This window comes from Chaetodon auriga, chromosome 11 (genome assembly GCF_051107435.1).
Source record: "Chaetodon auriga isolate fChaAug3 chromosome 11, fChaAug3.hap1, whole genome shotgun sequence".
Taxonomy (NCBI): domain Eukaryota; kingdom Metazoa; phylum Chordata; class Actinopteri; order Chaetodontiformes; family Chaetodontidae; genus Chaetodon; species Chaetodon auriga.
The window spans coordinates 21,714,962-21,735,433 of record NC_135084.1 but is presented as its reverse complement, the minus strand read 5'-3'; the positions used below and the strand labels follow the sequence as shown (position 1 = coordinate 21,735,433).

Sequence of the window (20,472 nt, the reverse complement as noted above, 5' to 3'; positions counted from 1 at the left end):
ATTTTATTGGCTTGGTAACACTCAGGAATTTCCCAAACAGGAAATCAAACCAGTACACAGCTGTAGGTTCCCATAAGCAGGCAGCATTTCACAGTTACCACATTTTTCTATTCTCTTTTCCTCTGTGCTGATGTAGGACGGCATTTGTATGTTTGGCTTTGACAAGAGCAGAGAAGAGTCTGTCAGCACTTCTGAGAGGGACGCTGAGTCATCGGGGACAAGCATTAGAAAAAACATTTTTTCAGTGTTTTACTGCAAATGAGCAGAAGTTGATGTAACTTGGATATTCATATTCATGTTACTTTCCGTATTACAAATTGCAGATTGAATGTAGTACTTCAGTCAACACGAGCCTGAAGCGTGAGAAATGATAAAGCATAATATTTATTAAGGATAGGTTCAGATAAGAATACATTGGGTAAAAAGCCCTGATTACATAAATGCCTTTGCTGTCTTCCTTGAACGATCACTTTGGGTTTAATTGCCCATTTTTCCCTCGAGGATGTTTCAGGCGCTATCACAAACCAAACACCTGATGTTTGTTGTGAGGTCGTCACTCAAAAATAGGAAAGCCTTTGTCACATTCCTCCCTGATACACTGAGCCAGTTGATTGCATCTGCGCCTGCCGGGGCCGGATAGCAGGTTCTGATCTGGGATGAAGAAGTTGTTGAGCACACCGCTTTCCAGATGGCCTACGAAGTCATCCAGGAGCCGCTGGAAACAGTGGCTCAGACTCGAGGCCTTCCAGTCACTGTCTTTAGTTCTGGAGCTGCAGGCATGTAGGAGCGTGGTCTTGGCGTGGTAGGAGCAGAACTTGTCCAGTGAAGAGTCTTGTTCCTTAAGCAGGCTGAGAAGCTGCTTCAGGAGCTTCAGACAGTCCTTCCTGTTTGTAAAGAGAAAGGAAAAAAGATAAGAAAGGAAAAGATTCATGGATTCTTCCCTATGATCTTTATTTCCAAACATGCAGAGAAAATCTTATTTGTTTCCTGTGTGATGGAAAGTGAACAGTGCTGTACTTTCACATCAGGAACAAGCTGAAGCTAACCTGCAGCAGGATTCTCCACCTTTCTCACAGCACGTCTTCTCCGATCCATGATTCATCAAAATGTCCTTCTCGATGTGGGAGAATGAAATCCGCCAAGTGTCTGTGTGTTACAGAAGAGAAAAGGCTCAGTGGATAAGGCAGCTTTAAGCTTCCTTTTTGTCTGGTCTTCATTCATGAAACAGCTGATGTGAAATCACAAAAGCAGACGTGAAAATGCCGAGCACAGTAAATGTAGTTGATACTCTTTCTGCCTGGGTGGACGCTTCTGTTGCTCGTGATAGGACAAAATTAATGCTAGCAGCTTGTCATCAGTGGTCAGCTCCAGATACGCTGTAGTTTGGGCAGTTTGTCAGCTCTCTTATCTGTGACAGACGACATTACGTGCCTCCAGCCTAAACTACCTTCTATCGCCTGTCAGAGTGGAGTTTTTAGAGAACCCTGTATAACCTTAAGCACTGCAAGAGTTAACATGAACCCTGTTCTAGTTTTTGGTTGACAGAAGTTAGACTTACCCTTAGCAAGGACCCCATCATTTTCCACCATAGCCCCACCTTCATATTTTGGGACTAGGTAATACCCCTTTTGCTTATATTTCCTCTTTTCTTTGGATCCCAGCCAGCCCTCTATTTTAAGGCCTTCCTTAGTGAAAGGTGGCCAACTCGATTTCACCACGATACTGAGAACCACGTCCAGTGAAATGGTGATCGTTTGAACTGTTGTGATCATGGTCACTGCAGGGCAGCCTTTCTTCTTTCTTGTCAACTTCCATTCTGAAAAACAAACGAGAAACACGTGCTGAATTTTCTCTATGATCGTATACGCAATGTTGTTATAGCAGACATTTTACCATTTTCTTCTCTGGAGCTTTTTCAATGAATGTTGGCATATATATATTACAGCCTCAATACAAGCTTCAGTTAAGTCAGATTTTAAGGAGTAGGATTCATTAGATGTGGACATCTAATTCCAGCTTGTTTGATCCACAGTCAAAGCCGTTTTGGTGCTCACCTGTACATTGCGCCACGCTTTTCTTCACCTCTGTCCTGAACTCGTTGAGCATTTTACTGGCAGATAAGACACCGTTCTCTTGAAATTTTTCCAGGGGGCTCTTGCCACGTTTTAACGCCACACTGTAAAATGCTCCATCATTTCCATATGGTCTAATGTCCACTCGGTCAACAGGAAAAGGCAGCATCACGTCAAATTCATCAGGATTACAAATCTGTACAGACAAAAACAGCCACGTAATCCACCATCAGTTCTACAGTGTCATAAGTGCCGTACAGAATATGGATGCAGGGAATCTGGACCATAGTGACTCACCTTTAGATTTTCATAGTAACTTCCAGTATTTAGAGGGTCTTCTACGTCTTTAAAGCATTGAGTGTTCCTTTTCAAATGCATGATGATTTTTTTTTTAACATTATTGACGACTTCTGCTGCACCTGATCTTTCATCCCTCTTGATCTTCAATTTTTCCAGAGTTTTGCGGAGGATAGAGTCCACTGCAGCTTTGTCTTCACGCCTGTCTTGTGGTACACAAGCCTTTGTGGTGTCCTTTAGTGCCTCTGGCTGCATCTTCGTTGCCTCATCTCTGGCTTTTTTGGCTTTGCCAGCACATCTTTTTGGTTTTGCGGGTTGTACAGCAGCATTTGTGATGTCATTTGGTGTTTGTGGTGGTGTCTTTGCTGTCTCCTCAGCAAACTCTACTGCTGTTTTGGTCTTCTCACCACGTGTTTGTGCTTTGCTGGTTTTTAGAGGATCCTTTGTCGTGTCCTTTGGTGTCTCTGGCTGCATCTTTGTCATTTCCTCTGCATTTTTTTCTTCTGATTTGATCTTGCCAGCATAAGTTTTTGGTTTTGTGATCTGTACAGAAGCACTTGTGGTGTCCTTTAGTGCCTCTGGCTGCATCTTTGTTGCCTCGTCTTTGTCTTTTTTGGCTTTGCCAGCACATCTTTTTGGTTTTGCGGGTTGTACAGCAGCATTTGTGAAGTCATTTGGTGTTTGTGGCGGTGTCTTTGTTGTCTCCTCAGCAAACTCTACTGCTGTTTTGGTCTTCTTGCCATGTGTTTGTGCGTTGCTGGTCTTTAGAGGATCCTTTGTCGTGTCCTTTGGTGTCTCTGGCTGCCTCTTTGTCCTTTCCTCTGCATTTTTTTCTTCTGATTTGATCTTGCCAGCAGAAGTTTTTGGTTTTGTGATCTTTACAGAAGCATTTGTGGTGTCCTTTGGTGTCTTTGGCTGCGTCTTCGTCATCTTCTCTGCGTTTTTTTCCTCTGATTTTTCTTCTGACTTCCCACCCCACGTTTTTGCTTTGGTGGTCTTTTGAGGATCCTTTGTGGTGTCTTTTGGTGTCTCTGGCTGCATTATCTCCTCTGCAGATTGCTCTGTTGCTTTGGCCCTGCCACCACAGTTTTTGGCTTTTGTGTCTTGTACAGTAGCCTTTGTGTTCTCTGTAGGTGCCCTTCGCTGCTTGTTGGTCTCCTCTGTGAAATATTTTGGGGTCCTTTGTACAGATGGTGTCTCCTCAGTGTAGTTTGTCTTTTTCTGCTTCTTTGGTTTCTCTTTCTCAGTGGTGCCATTCGACATGTCTTCTGTCAGCATTAGTACTGGTCTCCCTCTACCAGTCATGATGGTGCAATGAAAGAAATGAAACTACTCATCAGAGTTATATTCAAGGTAGTTCTGGCAAGTGTATGAGGACACACCCCTTAACTACTTTTCAGACTGCCCTTAAGCTGTTTGAGATGTTGAGGTGAACTGATATTTAGACATTTTGTGTCCCATGATGAATTGAAAAACTAAGTTTTTTTGGTAAATGTGTGTTTATATGAGCCTTTTACATTTCGTTTGGAAATTACTGACAATTCCTATTTTATTCCTGTGCCAACAGCTACATCTTGTGGACATAAAGGTGTATTGTAAGGATGAGCTTTTGTCAGTCTTGTCTCATAGGATTGGAAAGTTAAAAGCATCTGTTGCCCCATCACGTCTTTACAGCACTCTCAGAAAAAAATGACTGAAGACCACAGCCCAGCATTTTGGTTTAACACATGTTTAATGTTGCAAAGAGGCTCATGCCATCTTACAGTAAGGTGCCGTAGCTTATGCCAATTTAAGCTTCTCCAGTGCAAGTGCAAAGTTAGCGAAATGCCAATCAAAGTGCCTCAAGAATCAACAGTTGGCCTACTCTGAGCCCCTCGGCAAGGACGCATTTGGACCATTTGTTTTAGGTGTTTTTTTTAAAGCTGAAACACAACAAATCACTAAGTTCTACTAATCTACTACTCAGAAGAACATAGTTTTAACTTCTTGCCATAGGCTCCTACAGAGCACCATGTAGTTGCAAACAAACACTAAAAGCAAGACAACACATACCATGTAAAGTGACCAGTACCTGCACTCCAGATAGCTAGAGAGGTGATACATTTCAGTACCTCTATTTGTTCAGTGTCTCAATATCATTATTACAGAAAGGTATTGCCATGAACCAAGTCAACAGTGCACATTTAAAACTACCTGTTTGATATTACATTGTACGTAATGGTAATCTAACCACTGAAATGGAGTCAGGAGTGCCGCCTCAAGGACTTAAGGTTTAAATGTTGTTCTTTCCTTCGAATGCTTTTGCGATGCATTGTGATGATTAACCAGTCTTTGATTATTAAGTTGAAGTAGCCAATTGTAGGATGAAGTTGGATGACTGATGTCCTGCCCTGGGAGACCTTGGGGTCGGCAGAGTAGCACAACATTCATTTGTTCCTCTGGGCTTTCTGGGCGGACTTGGTAACTTTACCAGTGGTGGAGACCTTCTTCTCCACGCCCTTAATTACGCCAACTGCGACAGTCTGACGCATGTCACGCACCGCAAAACGACCTGCAAGGTGAAGAGGAGTAAAGATAGATATTTTAGGTGATGCTTTCATCTGGTATGACTTAAAGATGAGTCACACAGCCTTTGATGAGGGGAAAAGTGTTGCAATTCAGCACATCCCCCACACTTGAACTTACCAAGCGGAGGGTACTCAGAGAAGCTCTCAACACACATCGGCTTTCCAGGAATCATATCCACGATGGCAGCATCTCCAGACTTGAGGGATTTAGGGTTGTCCTCCAGCTTCTTGCCGGAGCGGCGATCAATCTTTTCCTTGAGCTCTGCAAACTTGCAGGCGATGTGAGCTGTGTGACAGTCCAGCACAGGAGCATAGCCAGCACTGATCTGGCCAGGGTGATTAAGGATGATCACCTGCAAAGCAAAGAGACAGCATGGATGGCGTAGTTATACAAAGACTTGACTGCTGGCTTGTTGAGTGACTATTGCTGTTATTGTCTTATTTTGATAATGTCCCTCTGGACATAAATCTGCACTGGATGACTTGGGTGGCAGAAATATTGACTTGCTTGCAGCGTGATGATCCAGATGTTGTTGGGGCTAAAGTGAAGTTCAAAGATAACTTTTTTGATATAATGCATAAAAATAGATTTTCAAATAAATATTTATCAAGACTATAAATAGTTCTGACTAAAGATGGAGCTGATTGTGTTAAATCTTGCTGATATTTCATTGCTATGAATGGATCCCTTGCTGTGTCTACCTGGGCAGTGAAGTTGGCAGCCTCCTGTGGTGGGTCATTCTTGCTGTCACCCGCCACGTTGCCACGGCGAATGTCCTTGACTGACACATTCTTGACGTTAAAGCCCACGTTGTCGCCGGGCAGGGCTTCGGTCAGCGCCTCATGGTGCATCTCCACAGACTTCACCTCAGTAGTCACGTTGACGGGGGCAAAGGTCACCACCATGCCAGGTTTCAGTACGCCCGTCTCCACACGGCCGACAGGCACAGTTCCAATGCCTGAGAAGAGGTTCAGATCAGAGGACATTCAATGAAGGTAACTGAAGTGAACATAAAGGAGTTTAGACCTGTACTGAACCCCCCCACAGCTCTGCCTCTTTGGTTGAATGCTTAAAAACACTATCCTCCATTCCTACTCATCAGTTTCCTAATCGGTGCACTACATGCCTCCTATCTTGTAGACGTCCTGCAGGGGCAGACGTAGGGGTTTGTCTGTTGGACGGGTGGGGGGCTGGATGGCATCCAGAGCCTCCAGTAGTGTGGTCCCTGATGCATTGCCTTCTTTCCTATTGATCTTCCACCCCTTAAACCACGTCATCTAGAGAGAAGATGATAATGAAGATAATTATCATCAGTTAGGAGGGTTTAAGCTTGTGATCATGGTAGACGACAAGAACTGACTGAATCGTCCTTTACTTTTCAGCTTCAGTTTAGTCAACTGTTGTACAAAAAATTCAATTGGAATTAAGACTGTGTAACTTTTGAAATGAGAACGTAACTTTTAATAGCTCATTTGAATGAGACGTGGACGTCTCATTAATTCCTCAAGCAGCTGCATCACTACACTGTGTTCTGCTTACATTGGGGCTGGGCTCCAGCATGTTGTCTCCATTCCAGCCGGAAATGGGCACAAAGGCAACGGTGTCCGGGTTGTAGCCAATCTTCTTGATGTAGGTGCTCACTTCCTTCACAATCTCCTCATAACGCTTCTGGCTGTAGTTTGGCTCGGTGGAGTCCATCTTGTTGATGCCTACGATGAGCTGCTTTACTCCCAGAGTGTAGGCCAGCAGGGCATGCTCACGGGTCTGTCCGTTCTTAGAAATACCTGCCTCGAACTCTCCCACGCCAGCCGCCACAATCAGCACAGCACAGTCTGCCTGTGGATGCAAAGGTCAGACATTAGTGCCGCTGATGCACAGCAGCTTCAACCACCGTAATCCCTCATATAGGATTTGAAGTTTATTGAATAGTCTAGTAGAGTCAAGGGCTGTCCTTTACAATTAGGGTAGAACTCTGACAAATTTGTTTGATATCAAATCTGAGGTGGCATATTTAGCACCAATACCAACTTGAAATACAACATGAACAACTTCTATTGTTCAGCTGGTGAATGAGCTTGCTGCTTCTTATTGGAAGCTATTTGTGATGACTTTTGTGTCTTCTTGTTACAGTGTTACAGTATACGCTACACGGAAATAGAAGCCTGTTCTACTATCACTATAGATGAGCTGCTGGTTTCTCTTAAAGGCACAGGCACAACAGGAGCCACGTCTACACCATACACCATGTAACGCACACAGAATGGCTGAGCATCCTCATGTTACAGACCTGTGAGGTCCCAGTGATCATGTTCTTGATGAAGTCCCGATGACCTGGGGCGTCGATGATGGTCACGTAGTACTTGCTGGTTTCAAACTTCCACAGTGAGATGTCGATGGTAATGCCACGCTCCCTTTCTGCCTTCAGCTTGTCCAGCACCCAGGCATACTTGAACGACCCCTTCCCCATCTGAGAAATAAGTAACAGATTGTCAGACAGATTGTCATGGCTTTTATCTTATGGAGAGAGGGGTGATCTTGATCTTGAGGAAGAGACATTAGTTGATCCACCAAGGCATCGTCCTTTGCTTGTATCTCCTCACCTCAGCGGCTTCCTTTTCAAACTTCTCGATGGTCCTCTTGTCAATGCCCCCGCACTTGTAGATGAGGTGGCCTGTGGTGGTCGACTTGCCAGAGTCCACATGGCCGATCACGACGATGTTGATGTGGAGTTTCTCCTTTCCCATGGTGACTGGAGCTGGCTGGAGTCACGAAACTGTCTGCTAAAGCCAGTATTAAATTACAGTTAGGATGCGAGAAACAGAAACCTTTCGTGCACTAGTTATTGTAATGAGCAGCGCTGTATTTTTCAAGTGTAGATTAAACAAACGATAGTTAGTTGCTGCAAGAGAAGCTAAGCCGTGGTAATTGTACACTGGTGGACTGAATGGGCTTTAGAAGACCACACAGCTGGAGATTCAGCATGTATTGCAGCACTGGAGATGAAAACAGTAGTAGAGAGCGAATGTCTTCCCAAAAGGCTGGTGCAGAAAGAATTAGAAATGCTGCACAAGGACAGAGACACAGCTCGTCAGCCCTTAAACGAGCTGACTGTGCTGTCTGCTGAGCTATGGATACTTTAGGAGTCTCCCAACTGGCCTTAGACGTTTTCTTAAACGCTGCATCACCTATAATTAGGAATGGGATCGATGGCCACTGAACTGCACCAAGCACAAAAACCCTCTGCCCCTCCTACTCTAGTCCTCCATCCACACACCCACCCACCCACTCCCCTGCTCCCTCACATCCAGCCTGCTCTCCTGCGCACGGACACATCAAAACACAGCACCGTCCACCGTTTTTTATTCGCAGCCACAGACTCGCTACAGCTCCACTCCGAGCCAGAATCCTCCATTTTGTCAGATCCAATTCAGTGATGGTGCAGCAGCCATTTGTCAGACACTGCGGTGCCCTGCACGCAGGTTCACTCTGCAGGAGCGCTGTGTTGATAACCTTCAGTATGAGAACGGCCACATGCACCGCAGCCTATTTTAAATGATCCCTGCCAGTGCAGATTCATTTGATCTGAATCTAGTTTGCACCAGGTAGAAAAGCTGCAGCTTTAATCCAACTGTAACACGAATCCTCACTAGTTCAGGTGAGCTCGGCGCCAGGGCGGACAAACGTTTACATGCGCTCATTTGTCTCATCTCTCCTGCTACGGGTCGTCACGACAGCTGCCGCACTGCGCTTTAAAGCGCAGAGGATGATAAAACAGTGAGCAAAAACCGGCACAGCTACTGCGACACAGCTGCTGTTTTAAGGATTTAACTGAAATGTCAGCCCTCCGCCATGTTCTCTCATCTGCCCGCTTACTGAGGGATGCGCATTAACCACCAGCCGCCTGCGCTCTGCGCCGCATCACAACAATATTCCCCAAACGCCGCCTGGAGACCGAACCGGCGAAGAAAACGCTCATTCATTCTTCCGATAGCATCCAAACCGAAATCTCCTCGATGCGTAATTTCATGTGCCGCGGTCGTACCTGAGAGCTGCTCGGTGTCAGGTTGGGTGCAGGACCAGAGAGGAGAGCCGCTGATCCGGTTATAGCGCGCGGGGTAGGCGGGGGTGTTGCGTAATTGCGCACGCCCGCTGCTGTTCAGCATCACAGGGAGGGAGAAGTTACCGCAAACGAGTTTACCATAGGACACAGCCAACGGCGGGCATCCATTATCGGACACCACCCTGCTCAGATACGCTCCATCCGGTTTGTTCTCACAGTTCAGAGGACGAGGCCCCTGAACATGCATGTAATAAACAGACTCGCGTTTACGCTCTCGGCTGCTCTATCAGCGGTAGGTCTAGCTGGCGCTGCAGGAACGGATCCGTGGAAGAAAACATTTTGGTTTCATGGTGTAGGTTAGTCGAGGTGAAGTCAGATGAAGACCGAGTGAAGCGCGCAGCGTCCGTCACGCGCAGCAGCAGGTGGAGCGCTCACCTTTCCAGACGCTCCCTGGCTGGATTAAAATTAACCCCGATGGCCTTAACTTGTTTTCCAGCGCGTCTGTCTGCAGGCTCGTCTGCTAATTATCACAAGATGCAGGGCTGCTGAGAAACAGCAGGGAGCCAGGCAGAGCGATCCCAAGTGGCTCTGAAGGGATCTCATGTCCTGAAGAGACCTTTTGTAATCCTGTGACAGTTTATAGGGATATTGAGAAAATTGGAAGCTGTAAATCTGTTTTGTCAACTGTGAAGCATGTCCAGATGCTATCTGCATTCAGTAAGATGATTTTCTCATGGTAGCCCATGTGAGAATATTCATTTATGGCCCAGAGCTGGATTAGTGTGGATTGTAGACGAGGTTCATACAAACAGGGTGAAGCCTCCTGTCACTGTGTGTCCAGGGAGTGAGGCTGAACAGCCATTGCCTTTTTTTCCTAAATATCCGGTTGTTGGCTCTTGTTGTAGTTTGTGTTGACTAATTGGCTAATTTGATCTCCTCTGATACATTTTCATCAAAGCACATTGTTCCTGTAGTCAGATGAAAGCTGTGTAACAAAATAATAACACAACACAAGATCAGATTTGAGCATAGCCGTATGAGTATTTACAACACGAGTGATTGAAGACATATTTCTGGAATGTTTCCAGGTTGAAAGGTTACAATGATTACCCTCTCAATACGGTTTGTACATACACATCATTCAAAAGTCCCTTTTCCCTCTGTATAGACACCAATATAACAATGAAATTATAAAAAACAGGGATGAAATGAATCCTTTATGACAGAATGACTCTCTGATCCTGAACCGTCTGACCCAGTTAAAGATAATGTAGTAAGGCACAAGTGCATCACATCTTACATTGGGACGATGCTGCTACTTGTTGACAGAAATCACAACTGAGACCAAATGCTTTCACTGTGGCTTCTCTATAGTAATTATGTTTAAAGGGACAATTTACATAAAGCATCATAAACATGTGACCTGCCAGAGTGTAAACAAAAAATTATATTGACAGTGATGAAACGCTAAGAATGCTAACGACTGTATATTTGGACTTAACGGTGCTGTTTGAAAACATTTTAAAACAGGAATTCAGTTGACACTTAAAAATCGAGGACACGTTCCTCAATGTGACAGATCAGTCAATCTGTAAAAAGTAAACAAACATCCTTTTCAATCCTTTTAAGACATACCTGAGAACTGACACACAAAGTGCAAATCCTGTGAATGGCATGGGGCCGTGTCCACCAGGAGCCTCTTTTCTTTCCCTTTAGAAAAGTGCCAACCACTTATCGTCTTCATTCGCCTTGTTCAGACTGCCAGGCCAAATCTGGTCTTTTGCACATCTAGGTTGTATCCAGCAACGTCACATCTCTTTTGATCGGGCGAGCACGAACCCGAGGAGCAGGTGTAAATGTAGTTGTAAGAATCTGTTAGTTAGTCCAAATTTATTTCTGATTCAGACAAATTCTTCAGACTACATTTACAGCTTTGTTATTGTGTACTAGAGAAAAGGACTCACATTCTGTATCTGGAATTTAGGAGCTGACGGCGAATCCTCTGGTGTGACGTTCATCAGGGGATCGCTGTGAATGATCACACTTCTTAATGTACTGTAGCACGAGGGGTAGCGGGGGACATTCACCTGCTGCCACTGTGACCCGACCCCAAGGTGGAGCTTTATGGTGACAGAGGAGTTCTGCACCGCAACAGCGTGACTGTTTAAAGGGTGAGATGATCGATCTCCTTCTCTTACGCGTCTGGGTTACTGACGCTTACTTCATTACCGAGGCAGCCCATGCAGAAAGGCCGGTGATGTCTGGATACACAAATTCGATCTGTTTACTTGCAACCAACAGCGTGGAGCAGTCTGTTGTGAAGATCTGAATGAGAGGCAAATGATTTGCCTGCAGTCTGAACAAAGCTTTAGTGTTATAGCCTGAAAATACGGTGCCTGGAGCTCATCTGCTCTCCACACTGCATGCATCAGTTTACTGAGGCACCTGGTGAACACAACCTGAAAATACATTATTTTACACATAAAATTCCTCAACTGCACCATAAGGCGTTTAAAAAAAAAGAAGATCCATTTGCAATCACGTGAAAGACAAAGAGCTTTAACATCTTTTTAAAGAGGCTCATTATAAGGCATTTTTCCCAAACAAGTGTGCAGTCACAAGGTTCTCTCAAAACAAGGACATTCTCAGATGTGTGCGTCTAATTTGGTGTGACAAGTTTGTTGTTTTTGAAACAAACCTTTCAAACATGTACAGCACACGTGAACGGAAACATCCTTGTTCAGAGTAGACTATGGCAATAAAACACGGGGGGTGGGGGGGTTGCTGTCAGAAAGGCAGAAAAAACAACTGAGCCTCACAAGTTAACCGTCAAACCTGAACACTAAGAGGAACTTCACTGGGATCGTTCGTCTTTCATAGCTTATTTTCCAGAGGATTCATAATGCTTGACATTTAAGAAGGCTTAAACAGCCCGTAGCCATCGAAGCTAGCCCAGCTGACGTTTCAGGTTTAAACCAATCATACCAGGAGCTAGCTAGGAGCTATCAAACTCGCTCACACTTTTTTACAGCTTCCTTTAGATACTTTCTACTGTGGTTGTTTACACTTCTCAATGATTTTTGCCTCCAGGGAATACTGAGCTCACTAAAAAATGCAATCCTCTTTGTTCAATGCAGTGACTGCAGGTTGATCTGTGAACAGACCCTTTAGTCCCCACAGTCACAGTAAAGAACATCCTCGGGGGGAATATGGCTGTTACTCACTGTTAGCTCGCCGTGCTTTGAGAATCATCAGCACAGCTCCCGTTGACATTACCCGTTAAAAAAGCCCACGATTGAGTTTCGTCCACGTGTCCATGTGATGATTCGGATTTGTCAGGTGCACGAGTTTGGTGCTCGTCTTCTGGCTCAGTCTCCATGAGAGTAGGACGTGTGGACAGCCCAGGGCTGCACCGTTCCTCGGCCAAATATAGTGTAGAACGTCGCTCCAATCAGGTTGATGGTCGCAGCGATGTAGAAGACAGTCTGCCACTCGTCTATGGTGTTCTGAAGGACAGTCAGCACAAGTAATGATGAGCATTGAAAACAAAAGGCCCCTCTTTGGACGAGTGTGTCATTAATGAATTAGCTCATTAACTTGTGCATCCTTTGAAACATTTACATCCTAAAATCACTGATGTCCTGAGAGTCAAACAACCGTACAAGGTCAGAAATTTGCGATTTGTACCTCCTGATTGAGCAAAAGAAAAGCTTTGATGCTTTTAAAACATTCCTCTAAATGTCTCTTTCACCACTATCCACATTCTTTTGAGGGCAAAATGGCAATAATCAATCATAAAGAGGAAAAAAACGTTTGTGTGCCAAAAAAACAAATTACAATCTGACAATCATTAGCAATCACAAGATATCCCAAAGGCTCATTCTGGCTCCTGACTAATCGTCTACATTTACAACTGACTGGTCACACCCTTGTGGAGTTGGGACGGCGCAACAGAAGTTCTCCTTTTTAACAATCACAAATACACATATTTTATTATCATGTGAAAATGCTCCAACTGGCACAGTACAGGCTGGAAGGTCATGTAAGGTCATGTTTAGTAACCAGTTCAATAAGCTGGTGTGATTGATTAATTGGGCTTCACAGAGAATGAAAGGAGGCTAAGGTATTGGCTTTAATCAAACCAGACACACACGCTGGGTGTGACTGGGCTGCTGTTATGTGAAAAGTCTATGGACGCCCCCTGGTGGCCACATGATAACACGTTAATCCTGTACTGACTAAACCAATTAAGACAGGAAATAGAGCGTCAAGCTGAAGTAAGGATGCCATCTGTTTAGCCAGGACACCCCGAGCGACCCAGAGTGACCTCTGTTTGTCTGTAAGCAGCAGCTTTCCACATCTTAAGTTTATCTGCTCAAACACGACCGTTAATATGAAATCTGGACTGGAGTCAGTTCAGTTTTCACTGTGCTGCCTGGATCAGTAAGTGTGATCAAACACGACTTCCTTACATGTTTGGTGAGTCCTCTTGCTATGACTGGTCCCACCATGCCGGGGATGGTGGCGAAGGTGTTGGTGATGCCCAGGAGAATGCCAGCATACCTACAACATGCAGGATGATTGTTAAAAGAGTGTTAACCCAGCGTAGCTCACAACGTCACCCGTTTACACCTGGAGGAGATCCTGAACCTCTGTATAATCAGAGAGTTCAGATCCTGGTGTCTGAATATACTCACAGTAAGAAACATGACTGCATTCTCTCAGGATGCATAATTATGGCTAAACATCTCAATCACAACAGGACGATTACAGGAACCTTTAGGTTTGGTTTTCATGAGCAGGAACTCTTGATTCTTTTTACAGTAAGAGGCTTTTTTGGTCATTCTTACGAAGGAGCGATGTCCAGGTGGTTGATGTTAAAGCCTGATGCCGACACTCCACCCAGAGAGGAGGAGATGGTGAGGAAGGTCACAGCCAAGGTGTAGTTACAGCCCGTGTAACCTGCTGCCACCAGGAACACGGCCGGCCCGATCATGCCTGCAGAAATAACAACACGGTGTCATCCAAGTTAAGAGCCTGCAGCCTCACAAACCAAAACAACAATCCATGATTCTGCTGCGACGCTGCCATTCCTCACCAACTATGGAGAAGGACTTCCTGACAATGACGGTGGGGTAGAGGCAGGTTTCCCGCAGGTAATCGGCAAGCTGGCCGCTCAGCACAGCCATCAGGGCGCAGCCCACATAAGGCAGAGCAGACAGCATCCCGTTCTATTGTGGACGGAAACCACGTGATGTGAGTATCTTTATGACAGTTATTTTATCCATATCATCAGCGAGTAGAAATCATTTTGGACCAATCTGTGATGTTCAAGAACCAAAGAATGAGGCTTCACATCTCAAATACTCTGATTTCACAGCGATATTAACCTCAATTAAGGCAATAAAATCTGATCAACTTTTCACCCTTACTGGACTCGTTCTGTCAGTGTTTGCTGGCACTTCTGAGCACGAATGAATGCTAATCACATGACGCGATCTAACCTGCTGGATGCTAAATCCCAGGACGTCATTCATGTAGGTTGGCAGCAGGGTGAGGAGGGTGTAGAAGGTCCAGTTGTAGGAGAAGTGAGCCACGACGATGGCCCACAGCGGCCTGGAGGTGACTATGGCTCGCCAGGGGGTGTAACCTGCTGAGGTGGACAGCTGGCGCACACAGGAAGTGGAAAACAGGGAATGGATTGATTAGGAAGTTCTTCTTAATACATCCAAGCTTCAAAACTGACCCACTGTGGGTGCTGTGTACTTAAATGACTGTCCAGACTCATATTAAAGTGTGTGACTCAATGTAAAAATAAGGAAATGGTATGCTAAATACTATGAAGGACGCCTCTTAGAAACATCTAATGAACAAAGGGCTTCCACTCAGATGTCGTTCATGCTGGTGGATCTTTAAGCTTTCAGCAGATTGCACTAAATTACAGGGTAGAGATGACAAACCCTGCCTTAGTGCACACCGTCACCGTGAACATGCACAGCAGGCAGGTCAGCTGTGCTTCTGGATGTCATATTAAAGCGCAGAGTAATGGTGGCTGTTGTGACCTAACAACTGGGTGAGACAGATAAGAGAATAAAATGCTGCAATACACTGAGATTATGTAACATTAGTATATGATGACTGTACTGGAGCAGAAAAGCCTGCAAGCGCTCTGCTGCAAGAGGGAAGAACAGTGTTTCCCACACACAGACTCTGCTTGGGCGGGCCGCCCTGGCAGGTTATTTTTTTTTATCCTTCGAGAGATTCGCGATCGATCAACTAGTGGACAGTCTCCCCTCGCTCCTCCCCTCCCGTCCACTGACAATCCTCTGCAGAGAAACAGAGAGGTTTGCTCTCTGGTTTCCATGCTCTCCTGTTTCACGCAGACCGTTCTGGGAAAAATGTTCAACACAGTATACAAGTCTGGATCTTCCCTCATGCACACCAGCGGTATCATAAACCTAAGAAACCTTGTTTTTGTGTTCGGGACACGTCGTCTGGTTTCTGGTGTTACCTCGTTCTTCAGGGAGGTGTTGATGTAGAGTCTCTCCCGCTCTGATATCCGTGGGTGAGTGTTCGGACTGTCGAAGGCGAGAAAGGCCCACAAGACGAACCACACCAGGCCAATGGCACCTGGACACACACATTTTACCCCACAGATCAACAGCGGTGGCCTGAATCCAGCATAAAGCCTTCATCATGTTTAAGACTGTACATAGTGAGCAGGTCCATGGATTATGATGATGTTTTCAAAGACACTGTGCTCTGCAGGTCTGTCCTCCTGAAATCTCCAGTGGTTTAGAGGTGGGGTTATGTTAGCAGTTGCAGCAGACAAGCAAGCATATAAGGTGGGACTTGTGCAGCAGTTTCATCTGTAAGCACATTTCCTTCATCAACTTGCTAAATCATCGTTTCTTGACAAGAAAGGGGAAGAAAAGAGCAGACAGTGGAAACATCTTATCTGAAGCTTAAACTGAGCAAACAGCACTCTGTGACTCATCAGTGGAGAGGCCACTCGAGGGAAGAGGAAAACGCTTCAGTAAGCAGTGACTTCATCAGTCTTTCTTTAAGCACATGCAATGCTGTGATGTGTGGCCTCCAGAACTACTTCATCAGAGCACTTTCATCACCTTCCTCGTTAATGGTTTTCTCACTAATGCATTAATGGTTCACATATAAAGATGAAGTTAGTAATCCCAGCCAATCACAAGTAACCGACGACTAGTAACCCCACCCCTCCCCTCCACTGATGGTGCTTTACCGAATACGTAGAAGACATAGGTCCAATCCAGGTAGAAGCAGATTTCACCAGACAGAGGGAGAGATATCACCGTCCCCAGCTGGGCTCCTGCGATGGAAGAGAGAAGACAAACATCTGTATCTCACAGCTGTCTGAGTGCACACAGTGTAACTGCTGACTGATGAGTATTCAGAGAGGGACAAGTCGACACTAACAGTTCAATGACAGACGACGCCATGCAAGAGGTGGCTGAGTGTTGTCAAATGTTTGTGCAGGTAGAAACAGGCGGACACTGTCCCCCTCGTGTCCGTGCCTCTTACCAATGTAGGAAATGGTGAGCAGTCGGCTCCTCTCCAGCGGGGGGGCCCACGCTGCCCACATGGTGTACATGGCCGGAAAAGTGACTCCCTGAAGACAAACACAATCATCAGCAGGAGTGCAGTCTGTCTGTGGCTACAACTTTACTTTTGATTCTAAGATTTGTTTCAATTTAAACTTTTTTTTTTTCAGCACTGACGCCTGCGCCATTGTTAGATTATCCAGTGTTGATTTGTAAACAGATCACTGGCTCTATGGCCTGGAAACCGTCACCCTGTCATGAACCATGTCAGATCTCCCACCTCTCCTATTCCTTCCAGCACCCTGACAGCGATGAGGTAGCTCGCACCCAGGTCAGCGGCCACGGGGGTGAGCAGCGTAAAGACTACAGTTCCCAGGATTCCAAAGCCCATCAGCCACTTGGGTCCATAGCGGCCGGCCAGGTAGCCCCCAGGGATCTGTGTCAGGATGTAGCCGTAGAAGAAGGAGCCCAAGATCCAGCCCTGAGTCTCAGAGTCCCAGTCGTACACACTGGCCTGCGAGGACAAGAACCATGTTAGGAACGAAGCTCGAGATGAAATATGATGAAGCCTTATTGAATGAAAACAGAATACTGATTGATTGTTTAGCATGTTTTCATTAGCCAGTCTGCTGTCTGACGCTTTCACTTTTCACACACTCAACCGCAGTAAACACAGCAAAGAGTTCAGCTGTGGATCGTGTCTTAGCCTCGTTATGTCACGTCTGTAGAGAAGTGGTGAGCAGCATCAGCTCATGTTTTCCAGGACTGACAAACTGCTGAATGACAGACGTCAACTCCAGTTTCCTGATTCCTGACAGGTTTAGGTTTTTTCCACGGACAGCAGACAAATACGGAAGAATGCGGCTGTCGTGCTGAACGTTTTCCGAGAAGGAAAGTTTTCACCATTCATCGTACTGAACTGCAGTCACGCTCCTGCTCACCGTGTGGTTGTGTTTGGGCCGCGCAGGGTTGGCATGGGCGGGACACACTGAGCCGCTGTGGTTGGTGCTGGATTGGTGGGTGTTGTTGAGCATGTCCACCATGGCTACGCTGAGGTTCACCCGCAAAGAGTAGACCACAAAGAAGCCGAAAGAGGAGAGCAGCGCCAGGCCGTAGCGCGATGAGCAGCATGCTGGGGCTACAGGATGGAGGAGAGACAAATAATGGCAATGAGATCTGTTTGGCAGGTGATGCTGAGGGTATCATGATTCCATCCATCTACAATTTTTAATTTATTTTAAAATATTCAATCATCAATGCCAAAGTGAAAGCAAACGCACATCACACATTCCCAGAGGTAAACGTTTGATCTTCAGATTTCTCACTAATTCTAATCTGCAGCCAGAAAAAGAAACCAAACTTTTAATTTAGGGCTGGGTATGAAAAACAAAGTAATATATGAACCTGATCACTGACTAATATGTTAATCTTTAACTACAGTTATAACTGATAAGTCTCCTGTCGTTCAGCGGAAGCAGCTCTTCCCGTACCTCATTTATGCAGCTTATTTTCACATCTTGTCTCCTCTATTTTCAAGTAAACCTTGTTTTCATTAATCTCTGGATTTTGCATAAGGAGCTGCAGATAAAAACAGAACTTGAATTTGAATTATTTTTAATCAAAGCTGAAATCTCCAGCTGGCTCCTCAGCGCACTTTCACACAAACACACACAGTCTCTCAGTGTTACAGCCTTCACGCGCAGGACCTGTAAAAAGCCATTTTCTGACTCATAGCTCAGGTACACCTGTCTTACGACACGAGCTCAAGGCGGATGTTTCTAAACTCGTGACTCAGGCTGATTAAAATGTCAACGTACCAAAAAGCACAGACTCATGCACACTCCATAAAAAGCCTTTTGTGTTCATGTTTTCGTTAACGTGTCCTCGCGGTGTAAACAAACGCCAAAGGCAGAGCCGTTAAATAGTGAGATGGATGGCGGACGGTACCCGAAATGAACCCCGCTTACGAGCTACGTTATTGTTAGCTAGCCAGTCGGAGATATTTGTCTTTCACCTCTCCGGGCTTTGTCTTCGTGTCCTCGGTGAAGCAGCGGTGTCTCCTGCTCGTCCCCCTCCGTGTCCGACCCGTACCGCTCCATTTTTATTTTCGTTTCTATCTTATTTTATGTTTTTCAGTCAACACTAACCTACTGCATCACAGACGAGCCCCTACAACAACACAATCAGTAAGCAGCAGAAACTTCACTGGAGCTTCCGGTCAGCTGAGCTCAACTCCGCCCGACACACAAGCTAACTGCCGTCACGTGACCAGTAAGGCCGGACCGGAAGTTGATTTGTTTTCCCCCGAGTTTTGCCTGCAGGTGCATACACAATGCGGAAGTTTAGGAAAGCACAATGAAAACAGAAAAATGTTAACAAGATTACGATTTCATGAATTTGGAAAACAGAAAATGACCAGAATATGTCACTTTAAGTATAGAAAAAAATTACAAATTAATTATTTAATTGTAGTTGACACTGTGTTAGAGATTTGTCAATTCCACTTTTCAGCATTTCATTACCAGCACGCAAAATGGCCCAACAACTACAGGAGCCACAAAGGCCCTAGCTGTCTGTGTGGCAGCTACTTGTTGGCAATCTGACCCATTTTTTTTATCATGAGGCCTCATCACATAGATGCAAATTTGTGGTGAATTTGCAGCCTCTAGTCTGTGTTTTTTGTCATTAATTATCATGATGTTCTGTCTACCCCACATGTAGAGGGGCAAAAGGATCCAGTGAAACACTCTCTTCAGCAAAGACAGGAAAGAGTTCTGACGTTTCTACCACCTGATCCTCATAATTCCTGGTTTATAATTATATTAGACTCAGCCCAGGACACAACAGCTTACTTATTATATTCCTATTTTGGGCTGTACTCCCTGTGTTAGGAAACCATGTAGCGCAAGTCTACATACGGAAATTCTGGACTGGACAGTCTGAGGTATTGTTTCTTCAGGATGAGACATCGATTGTTGACTCTCTCTGATATCCAGAAGCAACTTACTCTAATGAGCCTTATGCATTTTGGTCCTGTGTCATAGAAAAGGGGAGTATGATTCCTTACATTCCTTAAACCCTTAGGGGTTTAGTGACTGTTTAAAACTTCAAAACCAAATCATCAGAATGGCATTTTCTCCATTTCAACCCATTTCAATTATTGATGAATGAGATTTTCTTTTCTCCCTGTATGCACTCATGAAACCACAGAATCAGATGATATGTGGTAATGATGCAACCTTCAAACACAGGTCTGTTGTTGAAATGAGAAGCAGCTCAGCTGTTTGTCTCCAGGCTTTGTTGTCTCCACCAAAGACAGAGGGAGTGCAAAAACAGAGACACTGAAGACAGGAAGAGAGACAGACAGACAGACAGACAGACAGACAGACAGACAGACTTCTGAGGAGACGACAGAGAGATGAACACAGGCTTCTGTGCAATAGTTTGGTTGGAGATTCGGGTGTGTTATGCTAACAGATGAGGTAGCCTCAAGCAGAGGTGTGGTAACCTCCATCTTTTTAACCCCACCCCTGAGATTTTTTCATTGACGGCTCCTCCTGGAGCCACAAACGGCTCAATACATTTTTTCATCATATACACAGTAGTACTGCAGTAGCACTAAGACCTGCATGTATAAAATCTATGAAATTGCCCTTTAAAAGTAGCTGCTTTGTTAGAGTTAGCAGACTAAATTCTTGAGCTGTTGAGTAAATACAGCCATGATTTCTGGTATTTTGGCCAAAGTGGGACTGTTTCTCCACCCAACTCCACAAAACACAACTCCAAAAGACTGACAATGTTGCTCCTTTTCTGCTGGACGTGTAAATAAACAATATAAGGTTGTAAAATCTAAGTGTTCTGTTTACAGCTTGCTGCACTGCCCCCAAGAATCTGATAA

The 20,472-nt window shown here is 45.1% G+C and overlaps 3 protein-coding genes across 7 annotated transcripts; all 3 read right to left on the bottom strand.

The window, feature by feature from the left end:
- Nucleotides 1–5: 5 nt before the first annotated feature.
- cgasa (cyclic GMP-AMP synthase a) lies at nt 6–3,674 on the bottom strand. The gene is made up of 5 exons (XM_076742295.1): nt 2,370–3,674; nt 2,055–2,268; nt 1,559–1,816; nt 1,047–1,146; nt 6–884 (listed from the first exon to the last, which is right to left on the bottom strand). Exons 1-5 carry the CDS (start codon nt 3,672–3,674, stop codon nt 554–556), a joined length of 2,208 nt encoding a protein of 735 aa, XP_076598410.1. The 3' UTR covers nt 6–553.
- Nucleotides 3,675–4,082: 408 nt separating this feature from the next.
- On the bottom strand, nt 4,083–9,605 carry eef1a1a (eukaryotic translation elongation factor 1 alpha 1a). Of its 5 annotated transcripts, none has more exons than XM_076742296.1 (8): nt 8,980–9,605; nt 7,538–7,717; nt 7,225–7,404; nt 6,477–6,773; nt 6,064–6,214; nt 5,639–5,895; nt 5,055–5,289; nt 4,083–4,920 (listed from the first exon to the last, which is right to left on the bottom strand). In XM_076742296.1, the coding sequence occupies exons 2-8, from the start codon at nt 7,679–7,681 to the stop codon at nt 4,796–4,798; spliced, it is 1,389 nt and encodes a 462-aa protein (XP_076598411.1). In that variant the 5' UTR covers nt 7,682–7,717; nt 8,980–9,605; the 3' UTR covers nt 4,083–4,795. The 5 variants fall into 5 exon arrangements, with proteins under 5 accessions (XP_076598411.1, XP_076598413.1, XP_076598412.1 ...); XM_076742298.1 differs by having other exon boundaries at nt 9,433–9,549; XM_076742297.1 differs by having other exon boundaries at nt 7,538–7,714; nt 8,980–9,430.
- Nucleotides 9,606–10,013: 408 nt separating this feature from the next.
- slc17a5 (solute carrier family 17 member 5) lies at nt 10,014–18,781 on the bottom strand. The gene is made up of 11 exons (XM_076743485.1): nt 18,589–18,781; nt 17,516–17,712; nt 16,855–17,088; nt 16,555–16,642; nt 16,256–16,342; nt 15,509–15,627; nt 14,502–14,663; nt 14,096–14,228; nt 13,848–13,995; nt 13,470–13,560; nt 10,014–12,503 (listed from the first exon to the last, which is right to left on the bottom strand). Exons 1-11 carry the CDS (start codon nt 18,671–18,673, stop codon nt 12,366–12,368), a joined length of 1,482 nt encoding a protein of 493 aa, XP_076599600.1. The 5' UTR covers nt 18,674–18,781; the 3' UTR covers nt 10,014–12,365.
- Between the last annotated feature and the right edge of the window lie 1,691 nt (nt 18,782–20,472).

Excerpts from the sequence above, each read along its gene's own strand:
- slc17a5 (XM_076743485.1), bottom strand. The coding sequence starts at position 18,673 with ATGGAGCGGTACGGGTCGGACACGGAGGGGGACGAGCAGGAGACACCG. Across the intron at positions 17,713-18,588 it reads CGAAGACAAAGCCCGGAGAG|CCCCAGCATGCTGCTCATCG; the intron begins GTGAAAGACAAA and ends TCCATCCTGTAG. Across the intron at positions 14,664-15,508 it reads ACACCTCCCTGAAGAACGAG|CTGTCCACCTCAGCAGGTTA; the intron begins GTAACACCAGAA and ends TGTGTGCGCCAG.
- cgasa (XM_076742295.1), bottom strand. The coding sequence starts at position 3,674 with ATGACTGGTAGAGGGAGACCAGTACTAATGCTGACAGAAGACATGTCG. Across the intron at positions 1,147-1,558 it reads TGATGGGGTCCTTGCTAAGG|ACACTTGGCGGATTTCATTC; the intron begins GTAAGTCTAACT and ends TGTAACACACAG. Across the intron at positions 885-1,046 it reads GGTGGAGAATCCTGCTGCAG|GAAGGACTGTCTGAAGCTCC; the intron begins GTTAGCTTCAGC and ends CTTTACAAACAG.
- eef1a1a (XM_076742296.1), bottom strand. The coding sequence starts at position 7,681 with ATGGGAAAGGAGAAACTCCACATCAACATCGTCGTGATCGGCCATGTG. Across the intron at positions 6,215-6,476 it reads TGCTGGAGCCCAGCCCCAAT|ATGACGTGGTTTAAGGGGTG; the intron begins GTAAGCAGAACA and ends TCTTCTCTCTAG. Across the intron at positions 5,290-5,638 it reads CTGCCAACTTCACTGCCCAG|GTGATCATCCTTAATCACCC; the intron begins GTAGACACAGCA and ends TTTGCTTTGCAG.